Genomic DNA, 13,576 nt, shown 5'->3' on the forward strand with positions numbered 1-13,576 from the left:
CAAGGTGCCTTGGGCCGAAGGTTGGATCTGGCCCGATTGAGGTAATTGGGCTGGTCCAGAATAATTTGGCTGCTCATTGAAAGCATATGTAATATTTTAATAATCTAAAGGTGGATCAATGAGGGTGATTCCAATTTTAATTTTTTCTACTCGGTAATGAAACAAATATTTAGAATGAATGGTATTTTGGTACTGATATTTTAATCAAGCAAATTAGACCAAGTTGAAGAAATCAAAGGTAAAATTTTGAGCCACTTCCAAAAGAGATTCCAGACACCATCTACTTGCAGACCAACTTTGGAAGCTCTACCATTCAGGCATGTTAGTGAAATGGATTGTGCAATGCTTGTAGATTCTTTTTGCATTGAAGAGGAAATTTGGTTTAGTGTTGTTGACAAAAGCCTTAGACCAAATGGTTTCAACATGGGATTTTTTAAATAATTTCAAAAATTGATGGAAAACTCTCAAAGAAGATCTAGTATCTTTTTTGATTGAATTTCATGAAAGTTCTAAGCTTCTTCCGAAGGAAATTACTTCTAGCTTCCTTAAACTTATTCCGCACTCAGAGAATCTACAGTATATTGATTAGTTTAGACTATTTTTTCGGATAAGCAAATATACCCATCAAGTTCACCCGTTTGTTGTAACTTATTAATAATTAATCATCAAGGGTGTGTTATAAAATAATGAGAAAATATACATGTGAAATTTGTATTTTGAAATTGAAAATTGGCAACACTCTGTGAAGTGTTGCAATAGACAGTTTGAACTCAGAAATAGGCAACGTTTCGTGAAGTGTTGCAGAATGCGAAACATTACAACTTTTAAAAACTGTTGCGGTAGGCGAAACAGTGCAACGTTTGAAAAGTGCTTCTGTAGGCAAAATAATGCAAAAGTGTTTCTAAAAGTGTGTGTTTCATCAAGGGTCGCAACCTTATAAAATAAAAGAAAAAGTTATTGTATTTGTAATTTGTTCTCTTGTCTATTGGGGCTGATTTTCAAGTGACTTGTGTCTAAGGGCTGTTTTGGGATATTGTTTAGTTTTAAAAGAATGTCTGTTTGGTTGGTTGTTTTTACTTTTGCAGTGGCATATCTTATGGCTTAGCCTAGCATTATATTATTGTCCTTTTTTTTTGCTTTTTCAAAAAAGATGTAAACACACTTAACTTTTGAAAATTTTGACAATAAAAATATTACACCTACGCTTGAAAAACCGACAAACTTTCTATTAAATAAAATTCTAATAATAACAAAAAAAAAGTCTAAAAACAGTACTCACTGCATTAATTAAAACATATATAGATCAATTACATTTGACTGTCATAAATCTAATAAAAGATTATTTTTACAGGAAATATAAACTAAAACAAATAACAGTTGGGATAATATCCTTTGAGAACATCTATTTTATCCCATCATAGGTTTCAACTTGATTTCCAACATATATATTTTATCATCTACTCGAGTTCTTTAAGGTTGCTATCAACAAGCAACGACAGATCTTCGAGATCACTCTCGCTCAAATCATTTCCATCAAACTCACCTGTTCGGATAAAATGATCAAGTAAATTATTCATTTCCTTCTTCTTGGTGATGTCCTTTTGTTTCATTAATTTCTCTTGATCTTTCGCTATTGTCATCTTCAATAAGCCCTCGTGATCCAACGTCACTTTTCTTTGTTTGGATTCAGGAAGGGCTCTAAATCTGTCCATCAATGTTTGAAATGTATCTTTTGATGGCCAAATTGTTGGATGTGACATATTTTCATCATAGATTATGCCACATGCATCAATTCCACAAAGGGTGGTAATTTCATCCATCTTCTTAATGATACCTGTTGAAAGTCATTGCAAAGATGGTAAAGAGAATTGAGAGAAAATTGCATTTGTTTAAAATATTCTACAATTTTCAATGTGATGACATCATATGAAACAATAATATTAAGGTTAAATTTCTAATGATAAATTTTAATACTATGAATTTGCCTTAGAGAAATTAAAGAGAAAGAAAATATAAAACCTTGCTTCCTTTTTCTCAATGTTGTATTTCTCTTGGAGCCATCACTAATGTAGTCAAGCTCAATTTTTCTTGTAGCCATGATAGTGAAGAGAAAATTGAAAAAATTACCAAACAATGATAGTTCAACAAATGATGTTTATGATGTCTCTCTTGTGACTCTCATTATATGCCATATTTATAGGCATATTTTAGGCACAACTATGTAGAATTTAAAGCAAGTGTTTTTATAGAATTTATTCATGAGAGATTCAACCAAAATGACTTTAATGTTTTATTTTACATTCAAAATCACATTTATGGTCATTTAAGACGTATATATGTCCAAAGACATCTTAATAAAACGAATTAGTACTCTCTCCCTTCGTTAAAATATTAATTTTTGTATAATTACAAGGAAAAACATTGTAGGTTATTATTATTGGTCTTTGATTTATACATATTTAAGAAGTGATGAAATAATTAAAAATTTCTGTTAAAACAAACCAGTAGATAATTTTATTGAACTACAAAAGTGCGAATTTGAATTTGCGACATCTCGTTTATTCATCTCATTTAGCCATTAATAATAATAAATTAAAATAAGTTAAAATGGTTAAACATAAAAACATATAAAATTATAAATTAAATTAACTATTACTCTTAGGGTTTTTATTTAAAATACTTTTATTGATTTAATTATAATATTTTACGTATGTTCAATTCTCTTAATATTTGAAAAGTCTTTGTTATCTTTTTTTTTCTTTCTTTTCCCTCAATTCATTCCATTATTCGCTTTTCATTCAATTTTTCAAAATAATTTATGATATCAATTAATTTTACTTTAATAAACTCTCTTTTTAACTAATGTTGACTTTTAATAAATTTATCATTAAAAATTTTAAATTATTGATATTCACTTTATAGAAAATATGTTTTTTAAGGATACACCTCTTAAGTAACTTATTTATGGTAAGGATACGATCCTAAGGAAGCTCCTAAGAGAAACCTGCTACACCAAATAGACAGAAGGACTAGCTTAACGAGGGGACTAGCCGACCCGGGGGAAATTTTTAAACTGACTGGACAAGAGATAAGAGTAAGCAGAAGCCATATGATAAACACCATCACTTGAGTCTCGCCACCTCCACACATCATTCTCAACCAACATTCTAAATTCTCTATTTGCATATTAAAGGTCATTAAAACGAGCCACCTCATAGTAAAAAAAACAGGCTTCCTCCACAAGGGATCCCAAATTAAGGTATCTTCCTCCCATTTACCGACCTCCCTTATAGATTTTGAGGTCTGGTCAGAAATTGGAAACAATCTAGTAGAATTTAAAAGGTGAATGAGTATTTCCAACCCAAGGATCATCCAATAAGTAGGTAAGGAGGCCATAGCTAACTTTTAAGAAGAGATCATCCCAGAACAATTCAATATATATATATATATATATATATATATATATATATATATATATATATATATATTCTTTAAAAAACATCAATAAATAATGAAGAACAAACATTCTTATAAATGTTGAAAAAAATGAAAAGAAATTACAAGAAAATTGTAGAAATTTTATAATACTTATTTGACATTTAATAAATAAATCGATATGTCTTATTGTCTCAATTATGCTAAATAAATTAAGGCTTAAATACACTTTTAGTCCCCTTATTTCCAAGTTTTTTAAGGATTAGTCCCTCCGTTTTAAAAGCCAACTTTTTGATCCCTAAATTTTATTTCACTTGAGATTTTTATGTCCCCCTCCAATTTCGCATACGTGGCATTGATAAATGCGATTCAAAATTTATTTTTAATTACACGAAAGTAGTGACTAGGATAATTAGTTAATTTATTTAAGGGTTAAATATGTTTTTGGTCCCTCTAAATATAGCTGTTTTCGACTTTAGTCCCTCTAAATATTTTCATCAAAGAGTCAAAATGAAAGGAAGGGGAGAAGTGGGGGGGGGGGGGGGGGGGGGGAGGGGGAACTAAATAATGGGTCGGAGCTATTTGGTAAATTCATTGATGATAGCGGGAGATCCAAGAGTAGAATTGATTGTTTTCTTGTGTCTAATGTGGTTGTGAATAGATGGGGGGGTTGTTGGTTAACTTATTGGGAGGAGGGACAAATTGGATCATCGCCCGGTATGGTTAGTGTTGGAAAATTATAATTGGGGTCTCAAACCTTTCAAGTTCAATAATGTGTGGTTTGCTTTGGAATCAATTATCCCTTTTGTGGAGAAGGAGTGGAAGGAGATGTTGGTAAAAGGGAGAGCAGATTTTATTCTTAAAGAGAAATTTAAGAGGCTAAAGGAGAGGCTTAAATGGTGGAATGCTTCGGTTTTTTGCAAAATTGATTTGGAAGTGGAGGAAAATATGAAGGATATTAATGAAGGGGATGCTATTTTGGAAGGACTGGCGGATGATGACCATTTAGTTTCTTTTAATGGTAGGAAGGAGGCGGAAAAGAGGTTTTGGTTGAACTTGAGAATAAAAAGAAAATATGCTCGTTCCAAAATCCAGACTTAAATGCTTAAGTGAAGGGGCTCTAATAGTCGTTTCTTTCACAATGTGATTAAGGAGAGAAGAAGGTATAATCATATAGGTCCGATCAATTCTTCCGGTGGCTTGTTGGAAAATGTAGCGGATGTGAAGGAGGAGGTTCGAAGACACTTTTCTAGTAAATTTGTGGAGTCAGATTCAGATAGAATGCAATTAAACGGAATCCCTTTTAAGAGCATTAGTTCTGAAGATGTTTCTTCTCTTGAAAGTTCTTTTTAAGAAGTAGAAGTTAAGGAGGAAATTGGGTGTTGTGGGAGTGCAAAGAGTCTGGCCCTGGATAAATATTATTATTTTTTTTTATAAAAAATAGTTGGTTCTTTATTAAGGACGATTTCTAGCGATACCCCAACTATTTCCATAATCGGGTGTATTGTCGAAGGCGGTTTATTCTTTATATTTTGAAAATAGGATAAACTCAATAAATAATATTATTGTATTTTATTCTATTTTTAATATTTTAATATTATAAATTAATACTTATAGATTTATGATGTAATTAAAAATATGGATTATAAAAAAATGAGTCAAATAAAATGACTTAACTGATTTTTTAAAGATTTTTAAATTATTTTACAAAATACAACATATACAAAATATTAATAATAACTTATTTTAGAAAATATAAAAAGTATAAGAAACAAAAAGTTAGACATATAGTCTATATATTATAATTATTATTTTATTATATCATTATTTGTTTTATTTTGGACGCCAATGTTACAAATAACTTTTTATGTGTGATATGCTAAACTTCATTTAAGGATTTATAACGAATAGAGAAAAAAAATTTAAATAACCATGTGTAAAAAAAAATCATGTTTTCAGATTATTTACCAAAACGTCTAGGTTTGGGACCCCGGAAAGGTGAATGCGCCAAATGAAATGGCGCATTAGTGTTACCACATGCCAAACCATTTGGCGCATAAGAGGAAAATTTAGGGCAAAAAATTGTGAGCCAATTGATTTGGCGCATGCATACATGAACCCACACATAGGCGCCATTTCATTTGGCTCTTATGTGTTGGGGCATTTTAAAAAAAAAAACCCTTTTGTGTATTTTCGCGCAAAGTTTTTTATTCCGGTCTTTTAATTTTGTAAAAATGTCCGATAAATCGATTTCGTAAAATTCGTAATAACCCTAAATAATGTTTGCATTGTCCATATCGGTTTTTTAATAAAGCACACTTTATTGATGAAAGACTAAAGAAAGGTTACAAGAGGTGATAAACGAAATTGATACATTGTCGTAAAAAAATTACAAAGTAGATTAAACTTGCGACAAGGTCGAGCCACGACAAGGACATCTTTTTTTATTGTGCCCCACCTGACGACAAATGCTGCATTTTCTTTCCATTTTGTCGTGGACGTCCATTTCGGTTCTAATCCGCGTACTATTGGGGCGACCCTTTTTCTTTCTCCACATTGCATCATTATGCCAAACCACCTCCCCATCATACTCAGGCCAGTAATCCTCCTTGGCCACCACTGGAAATGCAGCACTGTAAACTCGAAGTAATGTCTGAGCCTTGTAAATTGGATATAGTAGTGATATTGCGTCGCGGTGCGCAAATGCACATGCTGCTATGACATGTGAGCAAGACATACGAAAAGCTTGAAACTTTCCACAGTCGCACCAATGGTGTTGACATGTCTAACATGCAGCATGTTACCGTTTCAGCCTTCTCACTATGTATACTAGCTTGGCCTCTGCAGATTTCTCATCATCATCACTCATTTACTCTCACCAAAATCGTTTTGTTTTCAAACTCTAGATTTCCAATCTTAAAGCATGTCTCTCTTAACCATGGGTGATGCCCACCGAGGAACCATGGAGAACATCGTGTAACACCCTTCTAACCCCGCGGAAAATTAAATAAGTTTATTCAGAGTACATGAAATAAGGGTGCCACAATTCGAAATAAATCAAAAACATCGTTCAGTCATGTCATGCATTCACTGAGGCAATTCTCATTAATTAAAACAATTAATGTCAACACAACGGAATTAAATCGAACAGATTAAGTTTAACATCTTTCAAACTAATCCTTCAAACATCAAAACATAACTAGAGTTATAAAACATAAACTCTAAACGTCGCGTCCCCAGTGTTACAACTATCAGAGCATGACACCTGACGCTAACCAAACAACTGACTCATGAGCTAATCCTCACCGAGTCGAATAGTCGCTATCCTCAATCTGAAAATGACAACATGTAAGGGTGAGTCTTCATCATAATTAACAAATGTTAAAAGGTTATAAGGCAATAACACATCATAGCTGTATTGTTCACCCAATTGTTTCATAAACAGACATTCAGACAAGTTTCATTCATCACAAACCGTCAACCAACACACCATCAACACTTATAACACTGGAATACTTCCAATCATGTTATAGAATTATGCATATGTATGAATTGACACTATGCATGTGGTACCAACATCATCAAATGGGAATAACCCATGACCGATCCAACATCATCAAGATACGGCCCTGCCAGCACAGATTCCACACAATGGGAATCATGCCCTTTACTGATCCAACACATCATCATGGATACAACATCATCAATGAATATGAATGAATGCAAACATACATGAACATACTTATACCATCGTCAAGTCTATGAGTAACATCATCAAATACTCATTTCATCATAATCATCATCATCGTCAAGCATGTTTATATATATATGCATCATTCAATCATAATCACATCATTAATCATCACATAGATTATTTAATAAGGTTCGTTTAGCTCGAAACGGCGCACGAAACGGACCAACGGTTCAAAAGTTATGCATTTTACAAAATTCTGCATTTTTCAAAAACCTTCAATGGTAATCGGTTACCCAAAGGCCAGTAACCGGTTACCCTGACTCACAAAGCACATCCCGCGTTTTTTTGTATGGGTAATCGGTTACCCTGCTTTCAGTAACCGATTACCGACTCCCAGAAAGCAATATTTCCCCTTTTTCACTGCAGTAATCGGTTACCCTGCTCCCAGTAACCGGTTACTGCGTACCTGCAACCCCAAATTCTGCAGAAAACAGCATTCCAACCATCCCAAACTCATTCAAATCACACCAAATCGAATAATAGAAAATGGAATGCACACATACCACGAAATGCACATCACAATACATCAATTACACATCAAACAAAGCCATGATCACACAACATCATAGTTTCATACACAAGATCAATTATCATACAATTTGATACAATCCCTAAACCTATCATACGACTCAATTGACCCGAATCCTACATCTATTCAATATTATTAACCCCTAACCCGATAATAGATGATAATCAGACAAGTCCCCCCTTACCTTATCCAAATCCTTGAATGGGTCTTCTTCCTCTTTGGTTCTCTTTCACGTTCTTCAGCTCCTCTTCTCACAACTTCTTGTTTTTCACGTTCTAACTCTTTCTCCTCTTGTTTTTCCTTAATTTATGAAAAACATAAAATTAGAAATGGGCTCCCTCACACTTACACCCCCATATTACTAATTCCACCATGAGGCCCAACAACATAACATTTTATATTTCTTTCCACATAATTCCAATAAAATGTTAATTCAAATTAGTTAATTTAAAATTTAATTAAACTAATTAAATAAGAAATTTTGGGATGTTACAACTCTCCCCCACTAAAAGAGTTTTCGTCCTCGAAAATATACCTCAAGCAAAGAGTTTCGGATAGGAATCTTTCATCTGGCTTTCCAACTCCCAGGTGGCATTCCCCTCAGCCGGTCCTCCCCAAGCTACCCTGACCAAAGCTATTTCCTTGCCACGCAACTGTTTCAGCTTCCGGTCTTCAATCCTCACAGGTAAAGTTTCAACGGTCAAGTTATCTTTCACCTGTACATCATCTACCTGAATCGCATGGGATGGATCCGCCACGTACTTACTCAATTGCGATACATGAAATACGTCATGCAAGTTTGCAAGCATCGGCGGCAAGGCAATATAATAAGCTACTTCTCCCACTTTTTTGGAAACTTGGAATGGTCCGATAAAATGCGGAGTCAACTTCTTCGACTTCAATGCCCGACCAATCCCTGTCTTAGGAGTAACTCTCATTAACACATGGTATCCCTCTTGAAACTCAAGTGTTTTCCTCCTCTTGTCATGATAACTCTTCTAACGACTCTGAGACGCTTTCATCTTCTCTTGAATCATCTTAATCTTCTCCGTAGTTTGTTGTACAATTTCTGGTCCAATCACAGCACTCTCACCGGATTCATACCAACATAAAGGCGTCCTACACCTCCGACCATACAAAGCTTCAAACGGAGCCATACCGATACTCGAATGAAAACTGTTGTTGTAGGTACACTCAATCAAAGGCAGATAACTATCCCAAGCACCTCCTTTTTCCAGCACACAAGCACGCAACAAATCTTCCAACGACTTAATCGTCCTCTAAGTCTGTCCATCCGTCTGTGGATGATAGGCAGAGCTCAATCTCAGCTTAGTACCCAAAGCCCTCTGCAAACCTTCCCAAAACTTCGACGTAAATCTTGGATCTCTGTCAGACACGATACTCGAAGGAATACCATGTAAACTAACTATTTTCTCAATGTATAACTGAGCAAACTTCTCCATCGAATAATCAATCCTCACTGGTATGAAATGTGCAGACTTCGTCAACCTGTCCACAACAACCCAGATAGCTTCACAATTCTTAACAGTCCTCGGCAATCCAGAAACAAAATCCATTGATATGCTATCCCACTTCCACTCAGGAATAAACATCGGTTTGATGAATCCAGATGGCTTCTGATGTTCAACCTTTGACTTCTGACATGTCAAACAAGAGAATACAAATTCAGCAATTTCCTTCTTCATTCCAGGCCACCAAAATAGCTTTTTCAAATCATGATACATCTTGGTAGCACCAGGGTGAATACTTAATCCACTACGGTGTCCTTCTTCTAGAATACTCTTCCGGAGTTTAGCAACATCAGGAACACAAACTCTGTCTCCAAACCTCAATATACCATTCTCGTCAACTCTGAATTCACCTCCTTTACATTGATAAATCAAAGTCAACTTATCGATTAACTCAACATCAGCTTTCTAACCGTCTCTGATCTCTTCAAGAATACCGTTGGTCAGCTTCAGCATACCCAATTTAACACTAGTAGTATTACCTTCACATACCAAACTCAAATCTCGGAATTGTTCAATTAAATCCAATTCTCTAACCATTAGCATAGACATATGCAAAGTTTTCCTGCTCAATGCATCAGCAACTACGTTTGCCTTACCAGGATGGTAATTCAAACCAAAGTCATAGTCCTTCAAGAATTCTAACCACCTTCTCTATCTCATATTCAGCTCTTTCTGGTCAAAGAGATACTTTAGACTCTTGTGGTCACTGAACACCTCGAACCTCGAACTGTACAAATAATGTCGCCACAACTTCAAGACAAAAACCACAGCTGCCAGCTCTAAATCATGAGTCGGATAATTCCTTTCATGCACTTTGAGTTGTCTCGAAGCATATGCGACCACTTGTTGATTCTGCATCAGTACACTACCTAAACCCATCAGCGAAGCATCGCAATAAACAACAAAGGATTCTGCTGGATTCGGCAAAATTAAGATAGGAGCACTCGTCAGTCTCTTCTTCAACTCTTGGAATCCCTCTTCACATTTTGCATCCCAAATAAAAGTCTGGCCCTTCCTGGTCAATTTAGTTAACGGCAACGCTAACTTTGAAAAGCCTTCTATAAACTTTCTATAGTAACCTGCAAGACCAAGAAAACTACGAATTTCCGACACTGATTTCGGAGCTTCCCACTGAGATACCGCTTCTATCTTCATAGGATCAACAGCAATACCATTCTTAGAAATCACATGTCCAAGAAAACTAACCTCATTCAACCAAAATTCACACTTTGACAATTTGGCGAAAAGTTTCTTCTCTTTCAATAATTCTAACACAGTTCTGAGATGTTCCGCATGCTCTTCTTCGTTCTTGGAGTATATCAAAATATCATCTATAAATACTACCACAAACTTATCAAGATAAGGATGGAAAATCCTATTCATATACTCCATAAAAACACCAGGTGCATTCGTAACTCCAAATGGCATCACCGAATATTCGTAATGCCCATACCTTGTTCTAAACACCGTCTTCTGAATGTCATCTTCCTTCAATCGAATTTCGTGATATCCAGACCTCAGATCAATTTTACTAAATACGCAAGCTCCCACCAGCTGATCCATCAAGTCATCAATCCTCGGCAATGGATACCGATTCTTGATAGTAACTTTGTTTAATTGTCGGTAATCTACACATAGTCTCATAGAACCCTCTTTCTTCTTTACCAAAAATACCGGTGCACCCCACGGAAAAACACTCGGACGAATGAATTTCTTCTCAAGCAACTCTTCTAATTGCTTCTTCAATTCGGCCAACTCTGGTGGTGACATACGATATGGTGCCATCGACACTAGACTAGTTCCCGGAATCAATTCAATAGTAAACTCTACTTCTCTTTCCGGTGGTAAGTCATTCACATCTTCAGGGAAAACTTCCGGAAATTCACATACTACAGGTAATTCAGTACGCACTACCTTCTCTTTCAGGTCCATCATTGCGAACAACATGAACACCGCCGCACCGTCCTCAATGGCTTCTTTCACTTGTCTAGCCGTCATGTCCATATCATCAACATTAACAACTTCAGGAAAAATTACTGTCTTCTTAAAACAGTTGATATGAACACGGTTGAATTCCAACCAGTTCATTCCCAGGATGACATCGAGTTGTTTCAATGGAAGACACACTAAGTCCATTCCAAATTCTCTACCAAAAACATCAACAGGACAATTCAAACAAGCAGATGAAGTAGTTACTGAACCCGACGCAGGAGTGTCAATAACCATGCTTCCATTTATTTCAGATATTTCTAAATTCAACCTTTTAGCGCAATCCAAGGAAATAAAAGAATGAGTTGCTCCAGTATCTATAATTGCAACTAAAGGTGTGCCATGAATGAAACACGTACCTTTAATTAGTCTATCCTCCGGAGTAGTCTCTGACCCAGACAACTCAAAAACTTTTCCTCCCGCTTGGTTCTTCTTCGGTTTACGACACTGTGGGCTAATGTGACCTTCTTCACCACAATTGTAACAAGTCACAATCTTCTTCTTGCAATCAGCAGCAACATGACCCACTTCCTCACACTTGAAACACTTTTTCTGATTCAGCTTACACTCATTCCTACGATGTCCAGTCTCGCCACAGTTGTAGCATCTGACAAAAGCACTGGAGTCTCCCCCACTAGGCTTCTTCCAACCACCAGTCTTTGGATTATCTCTACCAAACGGTTTTCCTTTTTCCATAGGCTTCTTACCCTTTCTGTCAACTAACTCGCGAGAGTGATATGACTTCAGCTTAAGGTTATCTTCTTCAAAGATCCTGCTACAGTCTACCAAATCAACAAATCTCCGAATCCTCTGGTACTTGATTCCTTGCTTAATCTCATCACGGAGACCGTTCTCAAATTTGATGCACTTTGAGAATTCACTAGCTTCATCGTTGTTGTAGTGAACGTAGTACTTCGCCAACTCAACGAACTTCGAAGCATATTCTAGCACTGTCATATTACCTTGAACCAACTCCAGAAATTCAATTTCCTTTCGGGCTCGTACGTCCTCAGGGAAGTACCTTCTCAAAAATTCTCTCTTGAACACAGCCCAAGAAATACCCACATCATCAGCCTCCAGTTCAACTCTGGTCGCCATCCACTAGTCATCAGCTTCTTCGGACAACATATGCGTACCATACCTCACTTTCAGATTTTCAGCACAATCAATGACTTTGAAAATCCGTTCGATCTCTTTCAGCCACTTCTGAGCACCTTCAGGATCATGCGTACCCTTGAACAACGGAGGATTGTTCCTCTAAAAATTCCCTAGTTGCCTGTCAGCACCAATCCCTGCCCCTCCAGCATTTCCTCCCAACACACCAGCAATCATGCCTAGAGCCTCAGCGATAGCATCATCGTTTCTTCCTCCTCTTCCAGCCATTGCTCTGCTTAAATCACAAACAATTTAATCAGAACAAAAGTATCGACAAGTCAGCAAGTACCAGTCGCATACATAGGAAAGACTGACACTAAGACTCTGGTCACAACGACCGACTATGCTCTGATACCACTATTGTAACACCCTTCTAACCCCGCGGAAAATTAAATAAGTTTATTCAGAGTACATGAAATAAGGGTGCCACAATTCGAAATAAATCAAAAACATCGTTCAGTCATGTCATGCATTCACTGAGGCAATTCTCATTAATTAAAACAATTCATGTCAACACAGCGGAATTAAATCGAACAGATTAAGTTTAACATCTTTCAAACTAATCCTTCAAACATCAAAACATAACTAGAGTTATAAAACATAAACTATAAACTTCGCGTCCCCAGTGTTACAACTATCAGAGCATGACACCTGACGCTAACCAAACAACTGACTCATGAGCTAATCCTCACCGAGTCGAATAGCCGCTATCCTTAATCTGAAAATGTCAACATGTAAGGGTGAGTCTTCATCATAATTAACAAATGTTATAAGGTTATAAGGCAATAACACATCATAGCTGTATTGTTCACCCAATTGTTTCATAAACAGACATTCAGACAAGTTTCATTCATCACAAACCGTCAACCAACACACCATCAACATTTATAACACTGGAATACATCCAATCATGTTATAGAATTATGCATATGTATGAACTGACACTATGCATGTGGTACCAACATCATCAAATGGGAATAACCCATGACCGATCCAACATCATCAAGATACGGCCCTGCCAGCACAGATTCCACACAATGGGAATCATGCCCTTTACTGATCCAACACATCATCATGGATACAGCATCATCAATGAATATGAATGAATGCAAACATACATGAACATACTTATACCATCGTCAAGTGTATGAGTAACATCATCAAATACTCATTTCATCATAA

General features: G+C 36.0%; 1 protein-coding gene across 1 annotated transcript; it reads right to left on the bottom strand.

Moving 5' to 3' along the window:
- Positions 1 to 1,457: 1,457 nt before the first annotated feature.
- On the bottom strand, positions 1,458 to 2,098 carry LOC131636382 (agamous-like MADS-box protein AGL80). The gene is made up of 2 exons (XM_058906989.1): positions 2,020 to 2,098; positions 1,458 to 1,834 (listed from the first exon to the last, which is right to left on the bottom strand). The coding sequence occupies exons 1-2, from the start codon at positions 2,096 to 2,098 to the stop codon at positions 1,458 to 1,460; spliced, it is 456 nt and encodes a 151-aa protein (XP_058762972.1).
- Positions 2,099 to 13,576: the final 11,478 nt, after the last annotated feature.

Source organism: Vicia villosa, unplaced genomic scaffold (assembly GCF_029867415.1).
Source record: "Vicia villosa cultivar HV-30 ecotype Madison, WI unplaced genomic scaffold, Vvil1.0 ctg.001710F_1_1, whole genome shotgun sequence".
Lineage (NCBI taxonomy): Eukaryota > Viridiplantae > Streptophyta > Magnoliopsida > Fabales > Fabaceae > Vicia > Vicia villosa.

Excerpts from the sequence above, each read along its gene's own strand:
- LOC131636382 (XM_058906989.1), bottom strand. The coding sequence starts at position 2,098 with ATGGCTACAAGAAAAATTGAGCTTGACTACATTAGTGATGGCTCCAAG. Across the intron at positions 1,835-2,019 it reads ATTGAGAAAAAGGAAGCAAG|GTATCATTAAGAAGATGGAT; the intron begins GTTTTATATTTT and ends GACTTTCAACAG.